Source organism: Entelurus aequoreus, linkage group LG15 (assembly GCF_033978785.1).
Source record: "Entelurus aequoreus isolate RoL-2023_Sb linkage group LG15, RoL_Eaeq_v1.1, whole genome shotgun sequence".
Lineage (NCBI taxonomy): Eukaryota > Metazoa > Chordata > Actinopteri > Syngnathiformes > Syngnathidae > Entelurus > Entelurus aequoreus.
The window spans coordinates 22341235-22356442 of NC_084745.1; the positions used below are offsets into that span (position 1 = coordinate 22341235).

Genomic DNA, 15208 nt, shown 5'->3' on the forward strand with positions numbered 1-15208 from the left:
GAGCAAATAGAGTGGCTCTGGTGCTACTACCCAAACAAGCAAACTGAAGCTAAAAACACCAATCGAAACGTGTAGTTTATATTGTTACCAGTAGTGTAAGAAAATACTTAATGTAACAAACTGTATGCTATGTCAGCAAAGAGAGTTTGCCTTGAGGTAGACTAGCCTCTTGTTTTACAAGACAGAGTAAAATAAGTTATGTGTGATTGATGTAGAAAGGCAGAAGCCAGTATACATCAACATTCCGAAGTTGAAAAAATCAAGATAAACAGTCCTGTGACTGGATGGCACATCTGGTGAGAAGTGGGGTGTTTTAATTGCAAAGATATTGGCGAACAGAGAAACAAATCTTATGAATGTGAAACAAAAATTGCAAGAGATTAAGAATTTACTGCTCATCATGCAACTGTAATGAAGAATAAAGGAGACATGAATGCGACTGGGCACAGTTTTTCTAGGCTTTTAGATGTGAGCTGGAAGTGAAAGTAGCCTAGTTTTAGACAAGGACATGAGAGACAATGAATCACACTAACACAGATGTAGCTATCCTTATGTATTAATAGCGGTTCCAGAAAGAATGTCATTATCTGTTGACCAAATGTGTTTCCAACAGAAAAAAGGCATAGAACTGGACAGCTTTCCCGATAACTTTCTGAAGTTGTGTAAACTCTCATTAGCATACAACAGCAACATAAAAATGGTGTCTCCCCAACACTTCCCTTCCTCTGCAAATCCAAGTGGATACCCATTGTTTTATAACAAATACCATCATCCATTTTAGTGGTCTGAGAAAAAGAAAGGAAGGATTCAATGGAGGAAGGGAGGGGGCACAAAAAATAAGCTGAGCCTCCCCTGTTTTTGGCACTTTGCAGTGTTGGGAAAAGGGAGAAACGGCGATCAGGGAGGGATTATTGGATAAAGTCATCTGAAAAATGGTGAAAGCCAAAGAGAATAGACCAAGTGGGTCAAGTAAGGACATCTGCACCATCCTCATTGATTTTGGTAAGACTCATGGTGAGGCAAAGTCAAATACTTTGAGAACAGTGAAATCTATTTCCCCTGAGCAAAATCGTTTTCTTATTTATGAGGGCATTCCATCTGTACATAGATTTTCTTCAGCCTATTTCAGTTAACTTAGGTCACTGGACTGATCACCAGACAAGACAGAGTAAATGAGAAAGGGGCATTAAGAGGGAATCCAGTGAAGTACAGTATCTCTCAAGATTACACCGCTCATATTTCAGCAACCATTTTTACCACAGTTTATCACTTTATGGGCTAATACTAGATAAATAGTACAAGCTGTGACTACTCTTGTCACTCAAGAAGACATATTGTAAGAAAAATGGCCTCTAAAATGTGAAGGTGTACTCATTTTGTAGAATACAGTTTAATGGTGTGTACAGACAAGAAGCTACTAAGGACATTCATCTGACTATCCCGGATGCGACCTATCAGCTGAGTCAATAGCAAAGTCATTAGGACGACATCAATAAAGCTACCGGTATTTCATTTTCCTAAAAACATCCTTTACAAGATGAGCATTTCCCAAAGAATTTTCCAAAGTGCAGTAGTGGTGACCAACTTAAAACAGAAAACACTAAGTCTGAGTGTTCAATGTTTGTATTTTATAATGTTGAGACCTAAAAGCATGACTACAGAACACTATCATTTTCCAAATAAATCCCATCCAAAATAACTAGGGATAGCTTGGTTTTGGTGTGTAACATGTTTATCTTCATCATCCAGTGATAATGGTAACTGATAATTAGATATAAGATATTAAGAAATGCAGTTATTCCGCAATGGGGGTGATTTTTATTAGATTAGGGGAACGGCTCCACACTCTGTATGCAGACATAGACTTAGCTGCGAGCCGCTTTTTAACCGAGGGACTAACAAAAATAGTGTCAACCTAAAGGGATCAGGGTTAGTGATCAGCATTAATCTGCAATTACGCGCTTTAAAAAAAAAATAGTCCAATACTAATCAGTGGCCGATCGATCAACGCATCCCTAAAGAGAACTCACCTCAAAGTTGACAGTCAAGTTCCTCTTCAGGGCAATTTCATAAACCAGGCTGATCTCTGATTTGCTGGCGTCAGCGCCTTCCTCACTCTCCACCTTTCCTTCAGGGTCCTAGCAAAAAAAAAAATGTGTTAACGTGGATAAATCCCTCATTATTTTTAATCTGGTTAAATGTTTAGGTAATTAACCCATCTGCAGTGCAGAATGATTCATAACACCTTAAGCGTCTACGGCTACGCATTTCGGACAGTTTGAATATGTAGTATCACTGTAGTATCACCTATAGACAAAAGGGCATTCGATCCCATAATGAAAGGCTGCAGAGCTGAACAAGTCAACATTGAGGACGCTAAACAACATGTTGACCCTTGTGATGGGAAATAGGAGTACAAAAAAGCCATGACTTAACAGTCGACCGACAAAGTATTATGCACACTCTGCAGGAAGGAGTTTTTCTTATCACCCAAGCGCTTCCTGTTTAAAATTGCACATGAATAACCCAAAAAGATGTTTAGGAAAACATACAGGTTTTTATTACGAACATGATGTTGAAGATGTTTAATAAACACGTTAAGTGCATATTTATTCACTCTTTCTTGAGTCTCTTTGCTCATTCAAATTGAAACACCATTAGAAAGACTGAAAACTAATGATGTAATGTACCGTATTTTTCTGACCTCAAGGCACACTTAAAATCCTTTCATTTTCTCTAAAATCAACAGTGCACCCTATAACCTGGTGCGCCAAATGTATTGATTATATCTGGTTGTGCTTACTGACATGGAAGCAATTTTATTTGGTACGTGGCGTAATGATAAGTGTGACCAGTAGATAGCAGTCACACATACAGTAAGAGATACGTGTACACTGCAGGTGGACTGACGCCTGTTCAATAAATTACACTAGCAAATACCCGTAAGCAAGCAACACAGAAACTTTTAATGTTTTATTGAGAATATAGAACATTACACAGAGCCCTCAAAAATTTGTAAAAAATGCTGTAGTACGACTTTGGTAAGCTACGAAGCCGCACTGCTTGATGGAACACGGAGCATTACAGCTACTGTGGTCAGACGTGTGCTATAAGGACCCCAAAATTGCCCCCGTTAGAAGATTTGGCAACATTATCTAGCATTTTGTTTCGGAATATTATGGAAAACTAACTTTTCTTACCTATTGGCACCGAAAATTTGCGCACGTCCGCCGTAGTCCATCAGCTTCTTTTTCTCTATCCTCTTGTTGTGGTGCATACATCCTCCACTGTTACCATTTCTAATATAAAGTAACATATAATTCTGACTCATATCTGTCAGTAGACTCGCTATGTAACGGTACAACAAAGATGAAGGGGAGAAGATGCTGTCGAAGTGGAGCCATGTAAAGCCCTTTCTGGCTAAATGTCTTTGTTTTTTCAATTTTGATAATAAAACTGTACTGCATTCAATTCCATATATTCTAAACTTCAAATATCTGATTATGCAAAACAACATTCCAAGCATTTTTTTTGGTTATTAAAAAAAGACTATTGAAATATCTGCTTTTTCACATTTACTTACAATTTCAAATCAAGTTATCCATCAGTTAAACAATATAATAAACACAACTGTCGATGCAAATTGTGTAACAAGACTATTATACATATATAATGCGATGTATATTCACTGTTACATTAACCCTTTCAGGGCAGTTATAATTGCAATGTGGCCCTTAATATAAACAAGTTTGGCACCCCTGACCTATGGAGTAATTAGTTTTGAAACTTGGAACAAACTAGGCTTGATTTTAGAGGTTCCACTCTACTCAATTTAATTCAAACAACTTTATAAATCCCCCAAGGGGCAGTTAATTTTGAGCAGCAGATTCATATACCCTACACATTGCCTACAATAAACAGTCAATAAATACAGAGTTAATACAACTCACATCAGACAACAACATGGAGCTTAGAATGGATAATACAAAAACAAACTTGTGATAGCCTACTTTATAACAGTGTACCTATATTTTCATGTTTTAGTATTACAATGAATACATTGTAATGTTACTCTTCTTAAAGTGGGACCTGCACTTTTGGGGGGGAATAATTCCTTAGTTCATAATCCAGATCAGAGACAAGAAGACAAAAGTATTTTTTTTGCATTCTAATTTGTAATAATCGACTCGTTCTAGGTGGCTAGCAATGCAGCTAATGGGATCAATCCATTCTGCCTCTGAATCACTTTGAAAATGCTTCTAAAAACCGCCAACAATACTTCATTTACGTTCCATAACCTGTATAATAACCAAGCTGTAGCGACATTGTTATTGTAAGAACAAACACTGAGAAACTGTTTATCTAGCGTTGTTACACATCACCTTGCTACGGCATTAGCCGTAACCTATCTACCGCAAGAGGTAAGCTAGCTTCTTGTGTCAGCAGCTGAATGGCTTTTGAGTTTGTAATACACAACACAATGCGATTGGACACCAATCTGTACTGACTGAAAAAAATGAACAATCATATTACAGTATCTGTAAAGTATTAGAACACATTCCATGTTTTGTTTGTACCCAGCTAGCTTGACAGCGTATGTACTGTAGTTGTACGGTGATGTGCTGCATGTATCATGATCAATATTATAGTGACTTACTCGATGGACAGTTGTCTGTCTGGTCAAACTGGCTGGGAACATTTTCAGTTGGTTTTGGGTAAGTACTCCATTTCTGTCAGCATAGCTTTGCTCTAAGTTCCACATTTGTACCATTATGTTACGCCGACTTCATTCTCTCCACTTCTGTCTGCTCCAACATTTCAGCCTCACTGCTTTTATTGCTCGATTTTCTAAACAACAGTATATTCAGGTTCAAAAAGATAAGTATACTAACAATCTTTGTCGTCTGTAACCAAGTCTGCCATTATTTGAACACACTTGAGAGTGTTTCCGGAAGTCAGATGTGCGCTGCTATGCAAACGGAAATAAATGCGCTGAGGAAATTATCAATCAATCATCAAGGTTTATTTGTATAGCACCTAACATCACAATGGTGCACAAAGTGCTTTACAGGAAAAATAAGTTAAACCATGCATATTAAAACAGTAACAATAAATTCATATGGCAATTGTTTGTTAAAAGCCAATCTAAACAAATATGCTTTTAGTTGAGATTTAAAAGCGTCTAGCTCCGTGATAGCTCGCAATTCAGGTGGGAGGGAGTTCCATAACTTGGGTGCGCATGCGGAAAAATAATGATCACCCCAATTTTTAAACTCCAGTCCTTGGTACTTGCAAGATGTGTGTAAAGAGGAGCGCAGATTCCTTGGTGTGTGAAGAACATTTAAAAATATCAGCCAACTATGCTGGGGCCAGAACATTGATGGCCTTATCAACAAAAAGAAGGATTTTAAAATGTATTCTAAAACATACTGGGAGCCAATGGAGAGCAAAGAGAACCAGGGTAATATGGGCATGTTTTGGAGAATGAGTGAGAAGGCGAGCAGCTGCATTTTGTACTAACAGGAGCTTGTGGAGGAGTGACTGATTTAGTCCATTTAGAGGGCATTACAGTAGTCCACTCTAGAGCTGATGAGAGCATAAATGGCTTTTCCAAGGTCTGCCCTCTGCAAAAAAGGCTTCACCTTTGTCAAAAGCCTCAGCTGGAAAAAACCTGCTCGAACCACAGAGTTAATTTGTTTTTCAAGTTTAAGGTCGCTGTCAAATATCACTCCCAGATTTTTCACGGCAGGAGCGAGGATTGGGGAGATACAGCTGGGTGCACTATGACGTGCATCAGGACTAAAAACAATGTACTCTGTTTTTCTAACATTTAAATGCAAAATAACCTGTGACAGCCATAGTTTAATGTTATTGAGACAGCTATGGAGGGAATCGAGTGCAATTCTGTGACTTAGAATAACGGGCAAATAGAGCTGTACATCATCAGCATAAAGTGGAAGTTAACATTGTATTTGGATATGATTGAACCTAATGATAGCATGTAAAGAGAAAATAGAATAGGCCCAAGGATTGAACCATGGGGTATGCTAGAAGAAAGTGGAGTAACTGTGGAGGAGAGATCATGAATCATTACTGAAAAGGACCTTTGGGAGAGATATGAGGAAAACCAGCATAGCACACATCCAAGTAGGCCAACGCAGTGTTCTAGGCGGAACATGAGGACCGCATGGTCCACAGTGTCAAAGGCAGCTGAGATCCAAAAGGACAAGCACAACAGCATTTTTGGTGTCAAGGGCCAAAAGAATGTAATTTTGGACTTTAAGTAATGCTGATTCTGTGCTGTGGCGACTTTTGAATCCTGATTGAAACTTGTCAGCAAAATCATTGAGGGACAAATATGGCTGAAGTTGTGTGAGGACAAGTTTTTCCATGATCTTGGACAAAAAAGGGAGATGTGATGTTGGACGTAAGTTAGATAGAATGGATGGGTCTAGGTTATGCTTTTTTAGAAGTGGTCAGACTACAGCATGCTTCAGGGCAGTGGGGACAATACCCAGCCAGAAGCAGCTGTTAATGAAGAGAACATGGCCTGGACCAATGGTGTCCATAACCTCCAGCATTATTTTAGCAGGTATAATATCTCGAGGACAGCCAGTGGGGTTTATTTGCTGGGCTGATTCTTTAAGATGAAAATGGAAATTGATTGAAAAGTCTCAAAAACGTGCTGTACAGGAGGACCAAGTAGGGCAGTAGTTGGGACCTTTGGGATGGATTGCCTGACATACTGGACCTTATTAATAAAAAAACTGGTGAAATGCGTCACATGTGTGCTCATGTACAGCATTAAAAACAACAGTGGTTGGGTTAATAACAGAGTTAATAGTGTTAATTAGAACTCTGGGGCGATGATTATTGCTGGTGATGATGTTAGATAAATATTTAGTTTTTGCTTCTTTCACAGTTTTGTGATATGTGGCAAGACTGTCCCTTAACATGCCCAATGACACATGAAGTCCATCTTTCTTCCATTTGCGCTCAGCCTGCCTGCACTGACATCTCAGGGCACGCATTAGGAGCAGACTTGGTGACTTTGTCACTGAAAGGAGCAACAGAGTCCAATATCTGGGAGCATGTAGAGTGGAAAGAGGAGAGGAAACATTCAGGGCATATGTCCAGTTTTGGAAAGCAGCAGCGAAATTGTTGAGAAGATGATAATCCGGTGACGGCAGGAAGGAACAGGCTTGGTTGGAGGTGGAAATGCTAGAGCCTCAAAGCAGATGAGTGAGTGATCGGAAATGGGCATATTAAATTAGCTCCGGTAATGCTTAAAATAACCAAAATACGTTAAATTATGTACAGATTACATATTGTTCTGAATGTGTATTTTACTACATTATATATACAATTGCAGTGTGAATATACAACGTTGGAGGGTTTTAAGGTTGTTTTAGAGGTCTTTGAAGGCTACGATGGTGACTCCTAATAGCCGCATCTTGCAAGCGTTTATCATTTATAAAATCCTGGAAAAAAAAAAAAAGTGTGTTCTTTTCTCTCATGATTGTGAACGATAGGCAAAATTAAAAAAAACATTGAAGAAAAACATGTTATAAGATTCAGGTTTCTATCCATGACCTGCGATGGCTAAATGCCAAATTATGTGTATTCACAAGGTGACAGGAATGACCAAGCAGAGTTGCAACCTTGCTGAGACAAACATAAATAGATGACTTTGCTGCTTATACTTATAGACCAGCAAGTAGTGGGAAAAGTGCAGCTGGGTAAAAACACAGCAAACCTTGTGGCACTAAATCTCAAAATGGCAATCATATAAACTGCGCTTCCCAGACCCAAACTGGCAAACACTACCTGGATTACCACAATTTTAACATGTCAACCAAATTTTCCAAACCGCAATGAATGACTACCAAATCTTACAGAGTCTAACTTTAAATAGGAGAGTCGGCAATAACCTTTTTTTCCCCCCTTTGGGGAGTATTGTTGCCTGTACAATAAATACAAACGCTACAACGCTACTTCATTACAGTTAAGCATTCAGCAAAGATATTGTTGGGAGCGAAAATAATATATATATTTTTAAATCCTGAAGCCACACGGTTCACCCCCAAAGTCTAATCACAAGTTCAGTATCCAATTTTTGACATTTCCTGAAAGTTGAATCAAAATCCGCCCATACCGTTTTAAAATTTAATAAACAGAGTGAACCCTCTTGTCACTCATTCACTTTCGTAGGGTGGAGGCAGGCCCGCTAGCAAAAACTAACACAGAAGGTGAGCCTTGTAATGAAAACAATAAGGCAACGTTAGTTATGGGCAAATTATGCCTTAGTGAGTGTATGGCACACTTACTAGCTGTATTGATACTGCACTGATACTGTGTTGGTGTTTCATAATGGTCATCCACCTTCTACTGGATTAAAAGTCACTTCATTTGACCTGCAAATAAAAAAATTCAGTTTTTTTAAACAAATATGAAATGCGCAATTAGGGATGGGAATTGATAAGATTTTTCCGGTTCCGATTACACCTTTGATTCTGCTTAACGATTCAGTTCTTAATCGGATCTCTTATCAGAAAGGTGACAATTTTGTTTAGTTTAAAGTAACATGACCATACAGCCTAAGGTCTCAAGAACCACATACATAACATAAAAAACAAAACACTTTTAAATAAAATAGTACAAATAAATATTACTTCTGTAGAATTTAAGAAAAAATAAAACATAATTGGAAATTACTCAAGAATGTAACATTTAGTAACATTATTCAAACTTTGAAGTAGGGCTGGGCAATATGGCCTTTTATTAATATCTCGATATTTTTAGGCCATGTAACAATACACGATATATATCACGATATTTTGCCTTAGCCTTGAATTAACACTTGATGCATATAATCACACCAGTATGATGATTCTAGGTGTCTACATTAAAACATTCTTGTTCATACTGCATTAATATATGCTCATTTTAAACTTTCATGCAGAGAGTGAAATCACAACTAAGTCAATTTCCAAAAACTGTATTTATTAAACAGTTATTAAGCAGTGGCACAAAAATTCATGTCATTTCCAAAACAGAAAGTGCAAAATTGTCAGAGACATTTTAAAACAAGCTATTAGTGCACTTTTGTGAATGATGTCACCAAGATGACATATCAAAACAACACTAAATTAAAGAGTACTTTTTGTACAGAACGCCACTACAATAGTTAAAAACAAATAAAGTGCACTTTTGTGCATGAGGTCAAACAAGATATTTCAATAACTGTCAAATAAAAATGAGCTGCATAATAGGTTCCTGTGGACGTTATCTCCTTCTGTTGTGACTTTTTTTTTTTCATACGGTGTTGATCTGGAAATAGTTGCTTCGGCATTTTGTTGGTGTGGCACCGAACGGAGATGTTGACATGCAGTTTCAAGCACTCCTCATTCTCTAGCGGGTGACTTTTCAAATGATGCTACATTAGCAGTGCTGCTACTTTTTTGTAGCAACGCTTTTGCCGCATAAATGTTGAACATATTCCCGCTTGAAGCCAAACCACCACCGGACGATGGATCCCGTGCTGTTTTTCTTGGGAATTAATTCTTCCTCCATTTGTTACCAGATTCGCACCTTCTCTCTTTCGTATTACCACTCGCACCTCTCCGTTAGCATCACAGCTAACGTTAACATGTCGACCTCTCCGCTCCGCGGGAGCGTGTGACGTTGCACACGTGACATGTGTAAGAAGGTGCGCTTGTTTTACGTCTCTGTGAGAAGGAGAGACAAGAAAGAGTGGGAAACCCATGCAGTGTAATGCCCGCAGCTAAAAGCAACTGCGTGAGAATGTATACTCGAATATCACGATATAGTCATTTTCTATATCGCAGAGACAAACCCGCGATATATCGAGTACATCGATATATCGCCCAGCGCTACTTTGAAGAATCTTTGTCATCCCCCTAAAATATATAGTGGTGAAACTCAAAAATGTTGAATACCATGCAGAGGTTTGTTTAGATTTACAAGGCAAAACTATATGTGTTATGATCTGTCACGTCAAGTCATATTATGTTTAGTGTTGGTTATCATATCTCCTTCGTTTGGAATAGAATAGAATAGAAAGTACTTTATTGATCCCTGGGGGAAATTCAGCACCACAGTTCGCTCACAATAGACAATAATAATAATAAATAATACATTATATATATATTACATAGAATTTATGAATAATATAAATATATTCTACATATATTCTACATTTAAGTGCAGTCAAGAAGGAACATATGCATTATACAGTCTGATGGCTGTTGGTATGAAGGACCTCCTGTGTCGTTCTGTGTTGCATTTTGGGAGTCTGAGCCTTCCACTGAACGTGCTCATTCTCTCCGCAAGGTCCGAGTGTAGTGGGTGGGAGGTGTTGTCTATAATGGCCAGGAGTTTTGCTAGACTTCTCCTCTCTGACACCACCGCCAGAGAGTCTAGCTCCACTCCCACCACATTACTGGCCTTCTTTACCAGCTTGTCCAGTCTGTTTGCGTCCCTCGCTCTCAGCCCGCTGCCCCAGCAGGCCACGGCATACAAGAAGGCGCCCGCCACCACCGACTCGTAGAACATCTTCATCATCTTTGTACAGACGTTGAATGATTCTTCAACGTCTGTCAATGAGGAAGTAGAGGCGGCTCTGTCCCTTCTTGTAGAGTGCCTCAGCATGTTTTGACCCATTCCGCTTGTTGTCCATGTGTACTCCGAGGTATTTATAATCCTCAACCATGTCCACATCGACCTCCCTGATGAAAACAGGGGTCGCCGGAGTACTCCTCCTCCTTCCCAGGTCCACAACCAGCTCCTTGGTCTTCGTCACATTGAACTGGAGGTGGTTCTTTCCACACCATGCGAAAATGTCCTCCACCAGTGCCCTGTATTCCTCATCATCACCATCCTCAATACACCCCACTATCGCAGAGTCATCAGAAAACTTCTGAAGGTGGCAGGACTCTGAGTGATAGTGGAAATCGGTGGTGTAAATGGTGAAGAGGAAGGGGGAGAGGACTGTGCACTGCGGGGCCCCGAGTGTTGCTGACCAGCCTGTCAGACACACAGTCCTGCAGTCGCACGTACTGTGGTCTGTCAGTCAGGTAATCAACAACCCAGGACACCAAGGGGGCCTCTACCTGCATCGTCTCCAACTTCACACCCAGTAGCCCAGGCCGTATGGTATCGAAAGCACTGAAAAAGTCAAAAAACGACCCTCACACTGCTCGCAGGCTTGTCTAGGTGGGTGTGGGCTCGGTTCAGCAGGTAGATGACTGCGTCCTCCACTCCCAGTCGGGGCTGGTAGGCGAATTGGAGTGGGTCCAGGTGGGGCTTGACTGTAGGGCGGAGTTGTTCCAGGACCAACCTCTCCATGGTCTTCATGATATGGGAGGTTAGAGCCACCGGCCTGTAGTCCTTCGACGTGCTGGGTCGCGTGCACTTGGGGATGGGGACCACGCATGAGGTTTTCCACAGTGTGGGGACTTTCTGCAGCCTAAGGCTCATGTTGAAGATGTGCTGGAGCACACCACACAGCTGTGGGGTGCAGGCTTTGGGCACCCTGGGGCTCACACAGTCAGGACCCGCGGCCTTGCCTGTGTGTAACTTATTTAGCTGTGCATTCACCTGTTCTGCAGACAGACAAACTGGGTGGGTCTCGGGTGGTTGGGGGATGGGAGGTCATCAAGCTGAGGGTGAGGTGTTAAGTGGGGGGAGGTAGTCATCGGAGTTGGAGGGCTGTGAGGAGGGGAGGGTGGGATGGATTGGTTCGCTGAAGTTGTCAGGGGGCCGGCTGGCATGTCTCGGGTGGGGGATTGGTTCGTTGAAGTTTTCTCGGGGGGGGGCAGGAGCTTGTCGGAGCCACTGTGTCAAACCTGTTAAAGAACTGGTTTAGCTCATTGGCCCTCTCTTTGTCTCCATCCACCTCCCTACCCCCCGACGGTTTGAGGCCGGTGATGGTCTGCATACCTTGCCAAACCGCTTTCATGTTGTTGTCCTTCAGCTTCCCTTCCAGCTTCCTTCTGTAGTTCTCCTTGGCCTCCCTGAGTTTGGTCTTCAGCAGCCCCTGAACTCTTTTCACCTCTTCCCTGTTACCAGCATTGAATGCCCTCTTCTTCTCATTCAGTAGGGCTTTGATGTCCTTGGTCACCCACGGCTTGTTGTTTGGGTAGCAGGTGACCGTCCTTGATGGGACATTTGAGTCAACAAAGAAGTTGATATAGTCTGTGATGCACTCTGTGAGCCCGTCAATGTCCTTTCCATGAGCACCTGCCAGTCAGTTACCTCAAAACAGCCCTGTAGTGTCTCTTGGACCCCTTCTGACCACCTTCTCACTGTTTTTTTGGTCACATGCTGTGTTTTGACCAGAGGCACATAACAAGGGTTGAGGTAAACAAGGTTGTGGTCTGACCGGCCCAGCTCTGGTAGTGGTATGGAACTATACGCATCCTTGATGTTTGCGTACAGCAGGTCCAGGATCTTATTTCCTCTGGTGTGGCAGCTGACATACTGAGTGAAGTTGGGTAGTGATTTGTCCACAGTAACATGGTTAAAATCTCCCGAGATGAGGATGAGAGCTTTCGGGTGCTTGGTTTGTAGTCTGGCTATCGAGCTGTGGATGACATCACTGGCAGCTGCAGCGTTAGCAGAGGGGGGATGTATACTGCCATCACGATAACATGCGGAATCTCCCTGGGCAAATAATATGGTCTGAGTCCTACAGCTAACATCTCTATATTCGGGTCACAGTGGCGCTCTTTTATTGTAATATGACCGGGATGACAATATTTCTTATTAATAAACAAAGCAAGCCCCCCTCCTTTCCGCTTGCCGTTGGTTCGGTCCCGGTCAGCGCGCACCGTTTGAAACCCGTTTATAGAGACGTTACTATCCGGAACATCGTCGTGCGGATTGTGGGATAAATAAAGTATATCCTATTCCATTGTATCCTAATTGATTGAGGCTAGAAAATGTGTTTTATACTTTTACTCGATTAATCTAACACATTAATATGGCACTGTCTGATTTTACTTGGATCACCGACAGAATTTGGTCAGTGCCTATAAATGTACCAAATGACTATTCCATTGTATCCTAATTGATTGAGGCTAGAAAATGTGTTTTATACTTTTACTCGATTAATCTAACACATTAATATGGCACTGTCTGATTTCACTTGGATCACCGACAGAATTTGGTCAGTGCCTATAAATGTACCAAATTCGGTACCCATCATTCAACAAAGCAGGCACAAAACAAGTCCAAACGAAAACGAGGGGTCTGTCTTATAATCAGCGTTGTCTTATATTAGGGTTATACAGTAAATTAAAAAAAGTTGGTTTATTTATCCAAGTAAACACACTTTTATGGTTGTTGAATGATTGGTATGCTGTAACACGAAAATTAATTGTTTGTGGCATTGTCACCTGTTGCGGCCTTTCAGGGATCGGTTCATTGCGGAGGGCTTGCAGGGCCTTCATGGCAGCGTTGTGTCTGGCAGCTTGGCGAGTGCGTCCCTCTCCGACGAACTCGTGACTCCCCACAGACAGCTGCACAAAGAAGACCTTGGGAACAGGACAATGGTACCTGGAAAACAAGAGTTAGAGATATCTGTCATGACCAAAAATGTTCAGCTTGTTTCTATGCACGCACGCGCACACACAAATATATACATATACACATACACATACATATACATACATATAAACATACGTATACATACATATATACATACAAAAACAGTGATGCTGGCATGTTGTGTAAATCGTAAATAAAAACAGAATACAATGATTTGCAAATCCTTTTAAACTTATATTCAATTGAATACACTGCAAAGACAAGATATTTAATGTTTGAACTGAGAAACTTAATTTTTTTTGCAAATAATCATTAACTTAAAATTTAATGGCAGCAACACATTGCAAAGCAGTTGGCACAGGGGCATTTTTACCACTGAGTTACATGGCCTTTCCTTTTAACAACACTAAGTAAACGTTTGGGAACTGAGGAGACTAATTTTTGAAGCATTTCAGGTAAATTTTTTTCCCATTCTTGCTTGATGTACAGCTTAAGTTGTTCAATAGTCCGGAGTCTCCGTTGTCGTATTTGACGCTTCATAATGCGCCACACATTTTCAATGGGAGACAGGTCTGGACTACAGCCAGGCCAGTCTAGTACCCGCACTCTTTTACTACGAAGCAACGTTGTAACACGTAAAGAATGTGGCTCGGCATTGTGTTGCTGAAATAAGCAAGGGCGTCCATGAAAAAATACCTTGCTTGGATGACAACATATGTTGCTCCAAAACCTGTATGTGTAAGTTAACCATGCCTTGGGCACTAATACACCCCTATACCATCACAGATGCTGGCTTTTCAACTTTGCGCCTATAAGTGGTTATTTTCCTCTTTGGGCCATAGGACATGACGTCCAAAGTTTACAAAAACAATTTTAAATGTGGACTCGTCAGACCACAGAACACTTTTCCACTTTGCATCAGTCCATCTTAGATGAGCTCGAGCCCAGCAAAGCGTTTTTCATTGTTGTTGATAAATGACTTCCGCTTTGCATAGTAGAGTTTTAACTGGCACTTACAGATGTAGCGACAAACTGTAGTTACTGACAGTGGTTTTCTGAAGTGATCCTGAACCCATGTGGTGATATTCTTTATACATTGATGTCGGTTTTTGATACAGTACCACCTGAGGGATTGAAGATCACGGCCGTTCTGCTTACGTGCAGTGATTTCTTCAGATTCTCTGAACCTTTTGATGATATTACGCTCCGTAGATGGTGAAATTCCTAAATTCCTTGCAATAGCTCGTTGAGAAATGCTGTTCTTAAACTGTTCGGCAATTTGCTCAGGCATTTGTTGACAAAGTGGTGACCCTCGCCACATCCTTGTTTGTGAATGACTGGGAATTTCATGGAAGCTGCTTTTATACCCAATCATGGTACCCACCCATTCCCAATTAGCCTGTACACCTGTGGGATGTTCCAAATAAGTGTTTGATGAGCATTCCTCGATTGTCTCAGTCTTTTTGCCACTTATACCAGCTTTTTTGAAACATTTTGCAGGCATCAAATTCCAAATGAGCTAATATTTGCAAAAAATAACAGTTTTCCAGTTCGAACATTAAAGGCCTACTGAAAGCCACTACTACCGACCACGCAGTCTGATAGTTTATATATCAATGATGAAATCTTAACATTGCAA

General features: G+C 40.8%; 1 protein-coding gene across 3 annotated transcripts in view; it reads right to left on the bottom strand.

The window, feature by feature from the left end:
• Window positions 1–15208, bottom strand: part of stau2 (staufen double-stranded RNA binding protein 2) — a 412795-nt gene that overhangs the window by 221554 nt on the left and 176033 nt on the right. For all 3 annotated transcript variants that reach the window (XM_062021077.1, XM_062021078.1, XM_062021079.1), the window contains exons 6-7: window positions 13419–13578; window positions 2031–2138 (exon numbers count right to left, since the gene is read on the bottom strand). In XM_062021077.1, coding sequence (XP_061877061.1) covers window positions 2031–2138; window positions 13419–13578 — 268 coding nt within the window. The remainder of the gene's footprint in view (window positions 1–2030; window positions 2139–13418; window positions 13579–15208) is intronic.